Raw genomic sequence first — 13,407 nt, 5'->3', positions numbered from 1 at the left:
TGCCCATACGGGCAGCGACTGGGTGGCCTCATCTTTATCCCCTATGGCTGAGGGCCCCAAAGATGCAGGAAGAGGGAATGGTCCTCTTGGGGGATGAGAAAGGGGCAGTGACAGGAAGAGGGCATGGTTGGCCCTTGGGGGACGAGAGAGGGGCATCGGTACGCAAAGGACGGGCGCTGCATCCTCCAGGGTTGGAGGACAGAGAAACTCGACCTGACTCCAGATTTTAAAGAGGACGGTGGGCTTCGGGGTCCCCACCTTTCCTAGGCCTGGAGGTCGGAAATCGTGGGGTGTAGGCTTGACTCAGGGAGAACTCAGTCTGGGGGACCTCGGGCAGGTCACTTTCAGCCTTGGGCCTCAGTTTCCTCGTGCGTGTCAGGTGGCTCTCGCGGCTTTCTCCCCGGGTTGCGAGGAGCACGCGCAGGCGGATGCCGGTTCCGCGAAACTGGTGAACGTGGCTCAGTGGCACTGAGCGGACAGGCGTGTTGGGCAGGAGGGAGGGCCAGCGGGCGAGGGGATTGGCTGGAGGCGGGGGCAGCCGGGCTCGGGATTGGCCGGATCGGAGAGGGCAGGGCGAACCTTTAAGAGGCGCGAGGGGGCGTGCAGGAGTGTGTTCCTCTCTGGCCTGCCTGCCGGGTTTATTAGTACGCGGTGACCGTGGCGGCGGCGGCGGCAGCAGCTACTGCTACGACGGGATCCCGGACGGAGCGGCGGCCCGCGGAGCAGAGTTGTATCCCGGGGTCCCGATCGCAGGCGGCGTGGCCCACGGGTCATGGCCAAAGGAGAGGGCGCCGAGAGCGGCTCCGCGGCGGGGCTGCTGCCCGCGGGCATTATACAAGCGGGTGAACGTCCGGCCCAGGTGAAGGTGAGGGCCTGGCACCCCGAGTGGAGGGCAAGGGGTAGGGGGCAGGCTGAGATGGGGGCGTCGAGGGATAGGCCTGGTTCTGGGACGGCTTGGACTACCCGGGGACAGGCGGCTCCAGGGAGCGGAGAGGGTCCAGGGGTTCCCTTGGGGGCAGGGGGTGATGGAGAAGGTTTGGAGGCGCCGGCCGCCCCCTTTTGTCCATCCGCACTCGGCACCTCTGCGGCCCCGCCGGCAGCTCCACGTGGTGCCGGGCTCTGCCGAGCCGGGTTCCGTTCTTGTGTGTCGAGCGGCTTAGGTTTGCCGCCCTAGACTAAGCCAGAGAGACGCCAGCAATCTGGGAAAACCCCCTTGGTTCCCCAACTCTCACCTTCTCCCCACCCCCACATGCCTACGCTTGAGCCTCAATTCTACAGTGCGGGCCGCTCAAGTTCATTCATAAGAACAAGGGCTCTGCTCTTAAAGGAGCCGCGTTCCTGAGTCGTTCGTGTGAGTGTGGGTGTCGGCGCTCCAGCGCGCGGTGCTTTGCGCGTCTTGCGGTGCTTCGCGCCTTTTGACCTTTGGCCCTATCCCCAGCTCTCTGGACGTAATGAAGGACCGAATGAAATCAGGCGACCCAAGGGAGAGATCTCAGGCAATAGATATCTGCCAGGGAAGTGACTGCCTTTTCCTTTTAATTTCATTAACTGACCCTTGGAAGGAGCTGGGGTGAGCAATTACGCTGCTACCATGCATGAGTAATCTCTACTCTCCCTGGGCAACCTCAACCTCCCTAATGCCCCACCCAGAGAGAGCCCAGCCCTGCACTTAGAGGACTTCCCTCCCCACTCTAAGGTCCCCTAGGAGCTGAGGGAGGGAGGGCAGGGAGAAGGAGGGTAGGACAGCTCCTGGGTTTGCCTGAAGCTCTGGCCGCCTGCAGAGGCCGGGGACGCCCTGGGACAGATGGAGGGAACAGCTGTCCCTGCAGCCAGCTGGGCTTGGCCCCTACAGCTCTGGAGAGCCCTCAGGTTCAGAGGCAGGTGGGTCCTGGCCTCTGAACCTGAACCAGGGTGGGACTGGAGCTGGGCTTAGGCAGCTCTTGGGAGCAAGAGGATTTTCATGTTGTGGCAGCTGGTGCCAGGGCGGGACAGGTCCCGCAGCTGGAGCATGCTCTCCCTCTAACTTGGAAAGAAGTATGGCTTGAGGCCTTGGGGGGAGTTTTTAGGGATAGCAAGCTGACATTTCCTCAGAATCAGGGTGGAGGGGCAGCCTTCTAGGGGCAACTTCCTCAGTATGTATTCCCCTTTTCCAGATTCCTAAGAACACAGAATGCCTTTCCTTTCTTGTGGGAGATGGGATCTCCCTGGGTAGGAACAGGGCAAGGCAGATTTGTTCCTCCTGGCAGAGTTGGCTGGAGGGATGATCCTGCCTGTGGAACCACCTACGATGGAGGCTAGGATCTTAGGCCTCTTTTCATCCTTTCCTCTTCTTCCCAGAAGGAACCGAAGAAGAAACAACAGTTGTCCGTTTGCAGCAAGCTTTGCTATGCAGTTGGAGGGGCCCCCTACCAGGTGACAGGCTGTGCCCTGGGGTTCTTCCTGCAGATCTACCTGTTGGATGTGGCTCAGGTGAGTAGGCTGAGCCCGCCAGGGCTCTTCTAGCATCCCGAGGTGGGAAAGACTGGAGATTCCCTGGTGGGTTCATTCAGTTCTCTCCGTCTGTGAAAAGGCGCTGGGAATCTCTACTTTTCTGCTTCTCAGAGTCACAGTTTGAAAAGTATCCAGAAGGAGAGTCTATCTGCCCCAGGAATCTTAGCTGGCAAGGTCAGGCAACTCCTGCTTGCCTGGCAAGAGCAACAGAGCCTGGAGGGTAGGCGGTAGTGTGAGGGAGAATGGAGCCCGCTGGTGACGCACTATTCTTGGAAGAAAGTGGCACACCATGTTCCCGGCTGGACAGTAGTCAGCTGGCTTGCCTCAGAGGTTGGTGGATGTTGGCAGGCTTGTGGACGAGGTGCATCCGAACTTCACCTGAGGAGCAGAGGCATGTCAGTGGGCACAGGGGCCCTCAAGTGCTGGCCTAAGTTAGAGTGCCCCAATACACAGGGTCTTTGACTGGGAGGGTTACTTGGGGTGCCTCAGGGTGTCTCGCTGCTTTGAGAGATCTTGGCCAGCAGCCTGGCATCCTGAGAATTCACCTTGTCTGGGTGGGAGAGTGCGAGGCTGAACAGCTCTGGCTCTCAGGGGTCATGCACTGGCCACTTTTCTATGTAGCATCTGATTTTGCAAGCAAGGCCTCTTAGTTGTATCCATTTATAGGTGGAGAACAGAGACCCAGAAAGGATAAATGACTTCATTCAGCTAGTTTTTGAGCAACTCCCATGGGCTGGGCCCTGAACATGGTGCAAATATGAGGAACCTGCAGTCGGTGTAAAACTGTGCTGTCATGGGTGTTTGGGTTGGGCAAGTCAGATAGAGGAGACTGCAGTGAGAGAGACGCTGCTAGCTTCCCAGCTTCCTGCAGCAATAACAATAGTAAGATGGATAGGAAGAGTCCAGAGAAGCTGCCTATTTAGGCCTAGAAGATGTGGGGGGAGAGGGATAGCTTGAGCAGGTAGTGACAGGCCACTTTTTAAAAGTATCTATAGGTTCCTTTTTCCACATCAGAGATAAAGCTTGACCCTGTAAGATGGGGATCATAACTTCCATTATACAGATGGGGAAATTGAGGCCCCCTGTGGTCACCCAGCAAATGCTAAGTCTGATACCAGGTGGTTGGGGGCTCAGGGCTGTGAGAGGGAGGCAAGGAAATGGCTCTGGATTCATTCTAATTGATGGAATGGAGGGGAGGATATAAGGGGACAGAGCTGGGAAAGTTTCTAAGGAGGCACACAGTGCTACTGCTGTCACAGAACTGTTATTGTCGTTATTAACATGACAAGTGAAGTTGCTTAAGGCCTGGGTGGGAGCAGCCCAGGGCCTGGCTGAGGCAGGGAGGGAACCCCTGCTTTTGCCTACCTTTGAAGGTCGAGGTGGGTGGAAGGATGAAGGCTTGTCTTTTGGCTCTTCCCCATTCCAGGTGGACCCTTTCTCTGCCTCCATCATCCTATTTGTGGGCCGGGCTTGGGATGCCATCACAGATCCCCTGGTGGGTTTCTTCATTAGCAAGTCTTCGTGGACCCGCCTGGGCCGCCTCATGCCCTGGTGAGTAGAGGAGGCTCCATCGAAGTGGCAGAAGGCAGGGCTTCCAAAACGTCTACCCTTAAGGGTCCCTCATCTGCTTGTCACAGGCTGGGGGATGAGGAGAAGGAATGATGCTAAAACCTGGATGTCAAAACCCCAGCTGAGGCCTCAGCTGCCCCAAGCGTGGGCACTGGGACACCCTGCCAATTCATTCCCAGACTGCGCATATTTCTAGATGGGGCAGCTTTCCCTAGCCCAGGCCCTTTTGCTCCCTAAGGTCCATTCCCTTCAGTGAAGCTGGAATTCTAGCTTCTCCCACTGAGTGCCTTCCCATCGTGGCAGAGGTAGTCCGCATAGTGGTTGAGAGGTTACACTCTGGAGCCAGCCTGATCCGTTTGAATCTCAGCTTCACCACTGACAGCTGTGCAACCTTGGGCGAGTCACTTAACATCTCTAAGCCTCAAATTTCTTTATCTGCAAAATGGGGATAATAATTAGGCCTGCCTCAGAGGGTTGTGGTAAGGATTAAATGTTTTTTTATATGTAGAGTACTTAGAACTGTGCCTGGCACGCACTGAGTCATATATAATTTGGCACCCCTTCAGAGTGGCTCCTGGTAGGGCAAGGATGGAAGGTGATGCCAAGAGTGGAATAGCAGGGGCCACAACCTCTGGCCCCTTGGATAAGGCAAACTTTTTCTTCAGTACAAAGCGAACACTACCCAGCCTCAGGCTCTGGGGCAAAATGGGAGGAGGTGGTGCCAGATCAGACAGTAAAGGGAGGCACACAGGACAGGCTGACAGGCCGGGGCTCTGGTTCCCTCCAGGACATCCTGCTTGGTGAGGGGGGGACATACCCCTTTCATCTCCAGCCCATCCAGGCTCAAGTGGGCGCCTTCCTGCCCCAGGGGCGCCCATACCTGGTCTCCGGCCTTCAAGGCCTTCAAAGCTCTTCCCACAGCCCCCGCCCCCCCTGCAAGCTTCCTTTCTCACGATGCCCTCCCTCCCATTCGAGTCCCGAATCCCGCATCCCGCCAGCCCCTGGCTAGGGCCCAGATTGGAGCCTTTGATCCTGGCTTCAGTGAGGAAGAGAGGCAAGGCAACCTGCTTTACCTGGGCAGGCTGCTCAGGCTGGTGATCCCAGAGAGCCAGCCCATGAGGTACTCGCCTCCCTGGTAACCAGTGGGAGGCGGGACTCTGCTGCCACATCTCCTCATGAGGCCCAGCCAATGGGAGGCAGCTGCTCTGGCCAGCCCAGGGCGGCAGCAGCCAGGGTTACTCCCAGTTACATTCCTCTGGGAGAGGATGGAGTGTTTGAGTATTTGACGAAGGCTGACGAGGAGCCCTTGTTCTACGGGCATTCGGGAGGGGTGGAGGAGGGCAGGGAGGGAGAGCAGAGGAGGCCCTGTCTGTGGGAGGTAGGATCTGAGGGCCTCTCGCTGAGCAGGTGTGGCAGCTGGCTTGGTGACGTTGGTGAGGGCCCTTCAGGCCGGTTTCTGAATTAGCAGGATGTCTGTGTACGTGTCCTCACCTGTCTGGGTGGTGACTCCTGGTGATGCCTCTTGAGTGGTATGCCCACCCCTATGTCTGAGTGCACGCTGGATCCCTCATGAACTGAGGCTTTGCCATGTAGTGTATGTGACATCCTTCCTGTCCACACCACCATTGGGACCCAGGCCCTGCCTCAGGCCTGGGATCCAGCACCCCTACTCCTTTCAGGGTAGGAAGAGGCTGGGCCCTGTGGGGTTCATGAGCCCTGTGGACCACTTTCCTGCCGGGCCTCAGCCCAGCCCCTGCCCTCAACCAGCATTTAAATGCCCCCTTCGGACCAGGAAGACTTTGACAGACACTTTCCCTGGAGTTCCCAAGGCTGCCCCGTGAGAGGTAGGGCATCGGCAGGCTCACGCCGGAGGCCGAGATGCAGCAGGGCTGGGCCTGAGCTCGGATTCCCAGCCCAGTGCTCTCCGCAGTCCCTGGCTGTGGGCCTGTGCCCTCCGGCTGAGCTTTCCTGTTGTGATCATCACAGCAGACACTTACCGTGCCCCAAGCAGTATCCCACGTTTTAATATCAACTTACTTAAGTCTTATGAAAACTACTTCAACCCTGTGAAATAGAACCAAAGTGCTTTCACTGGCCTGTAAGACTCGACCTGAGCTGGTACCCCATTTCCTCTTCAACTTCATCTAATTCCATCTCCCATGCTTGCTCCACTCCAGCCCCAATGGCCTCCTTGCCCTCCCTCAGAACTGCCAGGCACATCTCCCGCTTGAGGACCTTTGCAATGACTTTCCCTTGCCTGGCATACTCTTGCCTCAGATGTCTGCAAGGCCCACTCCCTCCTGTCATTCAAGTCTTGGCAGAGATGTCACTTTCTCGATGAGGGCTACCCTGTCCACTCGGTTGTGAATTGCACCCCCATACTCCTAATCCCCGTTAGCCCGAGTCAACGTGTGTGCCTGTCCTCCTCTATTTCATATGTGGGATGCTGCCACAGCATGGCTTGATGAGCAGTATTCGGGTCCGTACCCAGGATCCAAACTGGCAGACCCTAGGCCATCAAAACAGAGCACAAACTTAATCACTACACCAGAAGGCCAGCCCCTATAAATTTTTCATTGTTGTAAAATATTCATAACATAAAGTTTACCATTTTAACCATTTTTAAATGTACAATTCAGTGGCCTTAAGTACATTCACATTGTTGTACAACCATCACCACCGTCCATCTCCTGAACTTTTTCCTCTTCCCAAACCGAAACTCTAAACCCATTAAACAATAACTCCCCATCCTCCCTCCCCCCAGCCTCTGGCACCACCCTTCTACATTCTGTCTCTCCATTTAACTACTCTAGGTGCCTCACGTAAGTGGGATCATACGATATTTGTCCTTTTGAGACTGGCTTATTTCACTTAGCATAATGTCTTCAAGGTTCATCTGTGTTGTGGCATGTGTCAGAATTTCATTCCTTCTTAAGGCTGAATAGTATATATAACTTTTTAATTGTGTTTACTTTTTTGTTTGCCAACTAGAATGTGAGTTCCACCAGGGCAGTGACCTGGCTGCTTGTTCACTGGTGCATTCTAAGTAAATAGAACAGCGCTCGGCACTGACTTGGCACTTGAGTATTTCTTGAGTAAATGTTGAGTGGGAGGTCAGTGCTATTACTATTCTTGTTTTGCAGAAGAGAAAATGAGCCTCAGAGAAGTTAAGTAACTTGCCCAAGACTAAGTTATTTATAGTTCTTGGTAGAGTTAGTATTGGATCCCTGAAGCATGGCTCCAAAGACCGTTTAACCACTGCTCTCTGCTGCCTTTCTATACTCATGCCACGAAGTTAGTCCATCCTGAGGTCTAACCACTTGTGATAGTGTGGGACTCACAAGTGAGGGGCAGACAGTTGCCCCCGGTATAGTTATTTCACTAGGCCCCCCCAGAAGGAAACCCTTCGCCTGGAGTTGGCCTCCCCTACCCCTGTGTGTGCACACATGTGAGAACACCAGTATTGGGGGTCGCTCCTTCTCCCTGCCTCCCTGCCCCACCACCTGCCGTCTTGGCCTCCATTCTCAGCCACCCCATCCCATGGGAAGCCCCTGCCTCTGGAGCCCTCTCCCTTGGGGAGACGTAGGTGAGACTCAGGATCTGACCTCATGCTCAGGATCTCAGTCCGGGGGCCCTGTCTTGGCTATCAGCCTCTTCCCAGAGACCCTGGGGTGGGTGGATTCGGGGGAAGAATTTCCTTCTTGGCAGGCACCTTCTGGGGCTACAGAGCAATCCAGGCTGGGCCCAGCTCCTGGGGTTTTGGCATCCAGCCCCCACTGAGAGCTCGCCTTCCTCAGGATCATCTTCTCCACGCCCCTGGCCGTCGTTGCCTACTTCCTCATCTGGTTCGTGCCTGACTTCCCACAGGGCCAGAGCCTGTGGTACCTGCTTTTCTATTGCCTCTTTGAGACACTGGTCACAGTGAGTGTGGGCACCTCCCCTGGGTGTCTGGGGGCAGGGGTGAGGGCAGTCCCTGGGGCCTCCAGGGTTGGTGGCCGAAGCCACATCTGTCTGTCCATTGTCTGACTGGCCGAGGGCCTCTCTTCCATGCCAGTGTTTCCACGTTCCCTACTCAGCTCTCACCATGTTCATCAGCACAGAGCAGAGTGAGCGGGATTCTGCCACTGCATATCGTAAGTCTCTCCCCAGCCCACTGATTCTACCCACCAGGGACCCTGGGCCGACTGTTCCCTGACCCTCCTGGCACATTTCTTCCCTTGCTGGAAGCAAGTGTGAGACCATCTTAAAAATGACTCAATCCCCTTATTGCTCTGGTGAGACCACAGGGGTACGGGGACTAGCCAGAGGTCACACAGAGCAAGGCCATGAATTTAGGCCAAGGTGCCATCCGCTCGACCACCTTATACCCACCCTGAGCTTCTGCCATCACCTGGGGCTAAGAGCTGGGCTTCTCTCCACTGTACCTTCTTCCCCTGGGGCCCACAAGTCACGAGGCTCCTCCAAAGGACCTCCCTTTCACTGCTCAGGGATGACTGTGGAGGTGCTGGGCACAGTGCTGGGAACAGCGATCCAGGGGCAAATCGTGGGCCAAGCGGATACACCTTGTCTCCAGGACCGCAACATTTCTGCAGTGGCCTTGGAAGGTGCCAATCGCACACACAGCACCACCTCACTCAGAGAAACGGTGAGGCCCCTGGCAGGGCGGAGATTTGGGGAGATAAGGGACAATGGGGTGGTTTGCAGTCATCCTCAAAATAGTCGTAATAGCTAGTGTTCATTACATGTCCAGTATTTGATATACAAGCTGTTAATGTGCCCACTTTGCAGATAAGGAAACTGAAGCATCGAGCAGCTAAACAATTTTCCCAGGGTCACAGAGCCCATGAGTTACAGAAACTGGATTTGGGGAGATTTGAACTGTGGTCTCTCCAACTCCATGGCCTGGCTTCTTAACATTTTGTTCCTCTGGACTTTGCCCAGCCTTAGGAAGCAGCAGCCAGCCCAGGATGACTTTCCCATTTCGCAGATGGAGACAGTGAGGCCCCCGGAGAATGGACTGGTCCGAGGTCATTGAGTGGAGCTACTGGGAGTTGGGAAGAGATCAGACTGACTGTCTCTCTATGTCACCTTTACCCCCTTTCTAGCAAAATGCATACCTGCTGGCAGCAGGGGTCATTGCCACCATCTATATCATCTGTGCTGTCATCCTGATCCTGGGCGTGCGGGAGCAGAGAGGTGAGGGGCCCTGGGGAGGGGTGCAGGCCCCACCACAGGGTGGCTTTGTCCCTCTGCCTGGGCCTCAGGCTTTGGGAGGGGCCTCCACTCCTTCCTCACTGTCCCTTCTGGCCCTCAGAACCCTATGAGACTCAGCAGGCTGAGCCGATGTCCTTCTTTCGGGGCCTCCGGCTGGTCATGAGCCACGGCCCGTACGTCAAGCTTATTGCCGGCTTCCTCTTCACCTCCCTGGCTTTCATGGTGAGTGGGGGAAGCCTGACATGCTCAGCCTGGCAGGTGGCGGGAGGGAGGCCAAGGACTCAGGTTGTGACAAAGCCTGAGGGATAGGTGGGTGGTGGGGGGGGTGTTAAGCAGAGGTCCCTGGAGCACAGGGAATGTCTTGGGGAGGCTTAGCCCCAACATCACCTCTTTCCTTGCGTTTCCTTTTCCCTCCCTTGCCCCATCCCCCAGCTGGTGGAAGGGAACTTCGCCTTGTTTTGCACCTACACCCTGGGCTTCCGCAATGAATTCCAGAATCTGCTCCTGGCCATCATGGTGCGTGCGGGGCCCTGAGGGTGGGTAGGCAGCCTGGGCTGAAGTGGCATAGGCTGCGAGAAGGTTCTTTGGGTAGTCAGAGGATGTTTCCCAGGTTGGCCCAAGGTCATGAAAGGATGAGGGAGGCTTCTCAGAATATTTGGTTGGACCTGACCTACAACTGCTTAGGTAGGACTGTGAAAGAAAGAGTTTGGGTCCATCTTTCAAACCGTTATGTTGTGCACCTTAAACTAATACAATGTTATATGTCAATTGTACCTCAATAAAACTGGGAAAAAAGAAAAGAACAAGTTGGGGGTTGGATGTTCAAGTAGAGAGCATAGCAAAAGCAGAGGTGTGGAGGCCAGGAACTTGGGGACTTTGTGCTCGGCTGTGCTCAGAGAGGCAGGGTACGAAACTGGCCCCAGCTCTTGGCTCCCCGGAGGGCGGTGAGAGTGCCTGTCAGCATCCTCACTGCCCAGAAGATGTCATCTGGCTGCTCTCAGGCAGGGCTGGGAACACCTTTGGGGTCCTGAGAAGGGCAGGAGGGGTTCTGTGGCTCTGACCCCCTTCCCTCACCCACTTTGTCCATCCTCAGCTCTCGGCCACATTCACCATCCCCATCTGGCAATGGTTCCTAACCCGGTTTGGCAAAAAGACGGCTGTATACGTTGGGATCTCTGTGAGTGGCCAAAGGGTAGGGCCTGGGCTGGTTGGGGTTGCCGGTGGGAGCCTCTCAGCTGACTCGTCTTCCTGCACCCATCCCCTCCCATAGTCAGCAGTGCCATTTCTCACCTTGGTGGCCCTCATGGAGCGTAACCTGATCATCACATACGTGGTAGCTGTGGCAGCTGGCATCAGTGTAGCAGCTGCCTTCTTACTACCCTGGCAAGTATATATAGGCCCACCTGGGTGTGTTCCCCAGCCCCCCACTCCCCCAGTTCTGAAGCTCTTTGGGGAGAATTCTGTGGAGGCTTCTCTTCCTATAGGCCATTCTGTGGGTCCAGGTTGGGGGTGGGGCGAGTCTCCCCTGGACAGTTATATAGGTTGTGAACTGTGCAAGAACACCTAATCAGGGTAGGAAATGGGGCTAAAATCTGGTCTGCATTCTACTTGCCACGCTGAGCACCTAGAGAGGGGCTACTTCATCTTGGAGGAAGGGGCCTTTTTTTCTTTTCACAAAAAGTTGCCATCTCCTCACTGAGCTTGTGCCTGTGGGGCTGCAGAGCGGCTGCAGACAGAGGCCCCATACAGGCTAGTGGGGGTCTGGGGTTGCCAGGTGGGTGGCTCCTCATGGCTGCCACCACTCTATACAGGTCCATGCTGCCCGACGTCATTGACGACTTCCACTTGAAGCAGCCCCACTCCCGTGGAACCGAGCCCATCTTCTTCTCCTTCTATGTCTTCTTCACCAAGTTCGCCTCCGGAGTCTCACTGGGCATCTCCACCCTCAGTCTTGAGTGAGTGGGCTGGGGGTCTGGGCCAGTGCTGGGTACGGCGGGCCCCAGGCGCCCCATCCTCATACTCCCCTGCCCACTGGGTCCCACAGCTTTGCCGGCTACCAAACCCGTGGCTGCACCCAGCCGAGGCGCGTCAAGTTTACGCTGAAGATGCTGGTGACCATGACTCCCATAGTCCTCATCCTGCTGGGCCTGCTGCTCTTCAAACTGTACCCCATTGACGAGGAGAAGCGGCGACAGAACAAGAAAGCCCTGCAGGCTCTGCGGTGAGAGCCGGGAGGGCTGGAGAGGTGGAAGAGGGGGCATAATCTGGTCTGTGCCCTCAATTTGGGGCTCCTGTGGCCAAGTCCGGACTTGCCTCCCGTACATCTGTGCTTGCCGGCTCCTGCTTGGCCCCTTCCCATGGCTGATTCACAATCATGGCAGCTGACAGTTCTTGAACACGTAGCTGCATGCCAGGGGCAGGGCTGAGTGGTTTTACATTTATTCATTCAACAAATACTTATTGGAAGCCTACTATGTGCCAGGCATTGCTCTAGTGGATGAAACAAACAAACATCCTGCCTTCAGGGAGTGTGCATGCCTGATCTCCTGTAGTCCTTCAAGGAGCCCAGGTGTCAGAGATGCTACAATTCCCACTCTGCAGATCAAGAAACTGAGGCTTAAGCAGAAGGAAGTGACTGGCCCAGCTGATAAGGGGTAGAGGTGGGCTTTGAGCCCCGGGAGGGCGTTCTGACTCCAGAGCCTGCATTCTTCACAGCTCCCCTGGTGGGCAGGACCTCAGGTGTGGCCTGAGCCCTGCCTTTCAGGAGACAAGCGGGCAGGGTGGAGAGAGTCATGCCAGCCCATCAGCCAGCTCAGGCCAGAGCATCGTCCTGGGGCTTTTGGTGGCCCGTGAGGAGCAAGAGCAGTGAACAGACCAACTGGCAGTTTCCAGGTTGCAAGTGGGATTGAGCAAACTATGGCCTGTGGTTTAGACTTGCCTCAGAGCTGGCTAATATTGCAGGGCCAAGATCCCATGAGCAATGAAGCGGGTCGGGGCAAGGGAGGGGAAGGGTGCTTCCTTCAACCCGTCTCCTCTGGCTGTTGCAGGGAAGAGGCCAGCAGCTCGGGCTGCTCTGACACAGACTCTACAGAGCTGGCCAGCATCCTCTAGGGCCTGTGGTGTTGCCCGAAGCCTCCATGCACAGGGCCTGGATCACCAGGCCACAGGAATCCAGGCCTGCTGGCCCACTCACTGAACATCTGGTCTCCAGATGCCAGGAAGGGAGCCAAAGACTCGAGAATAAGCGGCCCAGGACACCTCCTGTGCCCACTGTGGGGCGAGCCATCCGTATAGCCGCCCGCCTCCCCTCTGCTCACCCACGGGGCCGAGCCCTGGGGCTGCTACTGTGAATATGCCAAGGACTGATCGGGCCTAGCCCGGAACACTAATGTAGAAACGTTTTATACAGAGACTAATTAATAACTTAATGACCGTGTACATAGCAATGTGTGTATGTATATGTCTGTGAGCTATTAATGTTATTAATTTTCATAAAAGCTGGAAAACAGAGCTGCCTGTTTCTGTCTTTGTCCTCGGCCACTCGCTGAACCCTTCTATGCCCTGATGCGGATAGTGAGAGGGAGCACTGAGTTGCAGGTGCCCTGGGCGGGGAGAGTGCGTCTTGAGGTGTGATAACAGCATCACCTAACTTATGAAACACCTCTCTGTACCAGGCATGGGGTGCAGGCGTCGTGGTCACTTTGCTGGTGTTCTCACTTAATCTTTGAAAACATTTGGCTAAGTTCCGACGGTCTCCGTTTTAAAGATGAGGAAGCTGAGCTCTAGTGTAGAGAGGGCCTTGGCTCACGTCTGGAATTCCATCCTGGCTCTGTGAGACTCCAGCACCTTCCCCACAACCCTCCGTTCCCCTGTGTCTGAGAATGACTGACTGACTGGCAGACAGTTGGTTGCTCCGCCCGGGCCCGCGCGCTGTTTCCCGCTCTGTGCATGCCTGAGCGCATGGCGCTGGCTGTGCCGGTGCAGTCTCCGTGTGACTGAGGCCCTGTGGGGTCCTAGAGACCTGCTTCTGCACAACTGTTAATGACAGTGTTGGAGGGTGAGAACAGCCCTGGCTGGGTGTGTGTGTCTGTTGAGGAGGGGGTCTCACCATTGGTGTGTTGGTGAAAAACCACC

At 55.9% G+C, this 13,407-nt stretch overlaps 1 protein-coding gene and 1 long non-coding RNA gene across 8 annotated transcripts; one reads left to right on the top strand and one right to left on the bottom strand.

Annotated features, from left to right (window-relative positions):
• Positions 1-450: 450 nt before the first annotated feature.
• MFSD2A (MFSD2 lysolipid transporter A, lysophospholipid) lies at positions 451-12,783 on the top strand. Of its 7 annotated transcripts, none has more exons than XM_070593886.1 (14): positions 451-865; positions 2,338-2,469; positions 3,917-4,041; positions 7,857-7,980; positions 8,114-8,192; positions 8,547-8,704; positions 9,165-9,255; positions 9,374-9,495; positions 9,706-9,789; positions 10,367-10,450; positions 10,544-10,656; positions 11,085-11,228; positions 11,318-11,494; positions 12,321-12,783. In XM_070593886.1, the coding sequence occupies exons 1-14, from the start codon at positions 773-775 to the stop codon at positions 12,382-12,384; spliced, it is 1,590 nt and encodes a 529-aa protein (XP_070449987.1). In that variant the 5' UTR covers positions 451-772; the 3' UTR covers positions 12,385-12,783. The 7 variants fall into 7 exon arrangements, with proteins under 7 accessions (XP_070449987.1, XP_008522380.2, XP_008522379.2 ...); XM_008524158.2 differs by having other exon boundaries at positions 572-859; XM_008524157.2 differs by having other exon boundaries at positions 576-865; positions 2,341-2,469.
• On the bottom strand, positions 1,520-4,128 carry LOC139079364 (uncharacterized). Its single transcript, XR_011532949.1, has 2 exons — positions 3,856-4,128; positions 1,520-2,868 (listed from the first exon to the last, which is right to left on the bottom strand). It is a non-coding gene; the product is annotated as an uncharacterized lncRNA (long non-coding RNA).
• Positions 12,784-13,407: the final 624 nt, after the last annotated feature.

Source organism: Equus przewalskii, chromosome 2 (assembly GCF_037783145.1).
Source record: "Equus przewalskii isolate Varuska chromosome 2, EquPr2, whole genome shotgun sequence".
NCBI classification, from domain to species: domain Eukaryota; kingdom Metazoa; phylum Chordata; class Mammalia; order Perissodactyla; family Equidae; genus Equus; species Equus przewalskii.
This window is presented reverse-complemented; position numbering and strand designations above follow the sequence as displayed.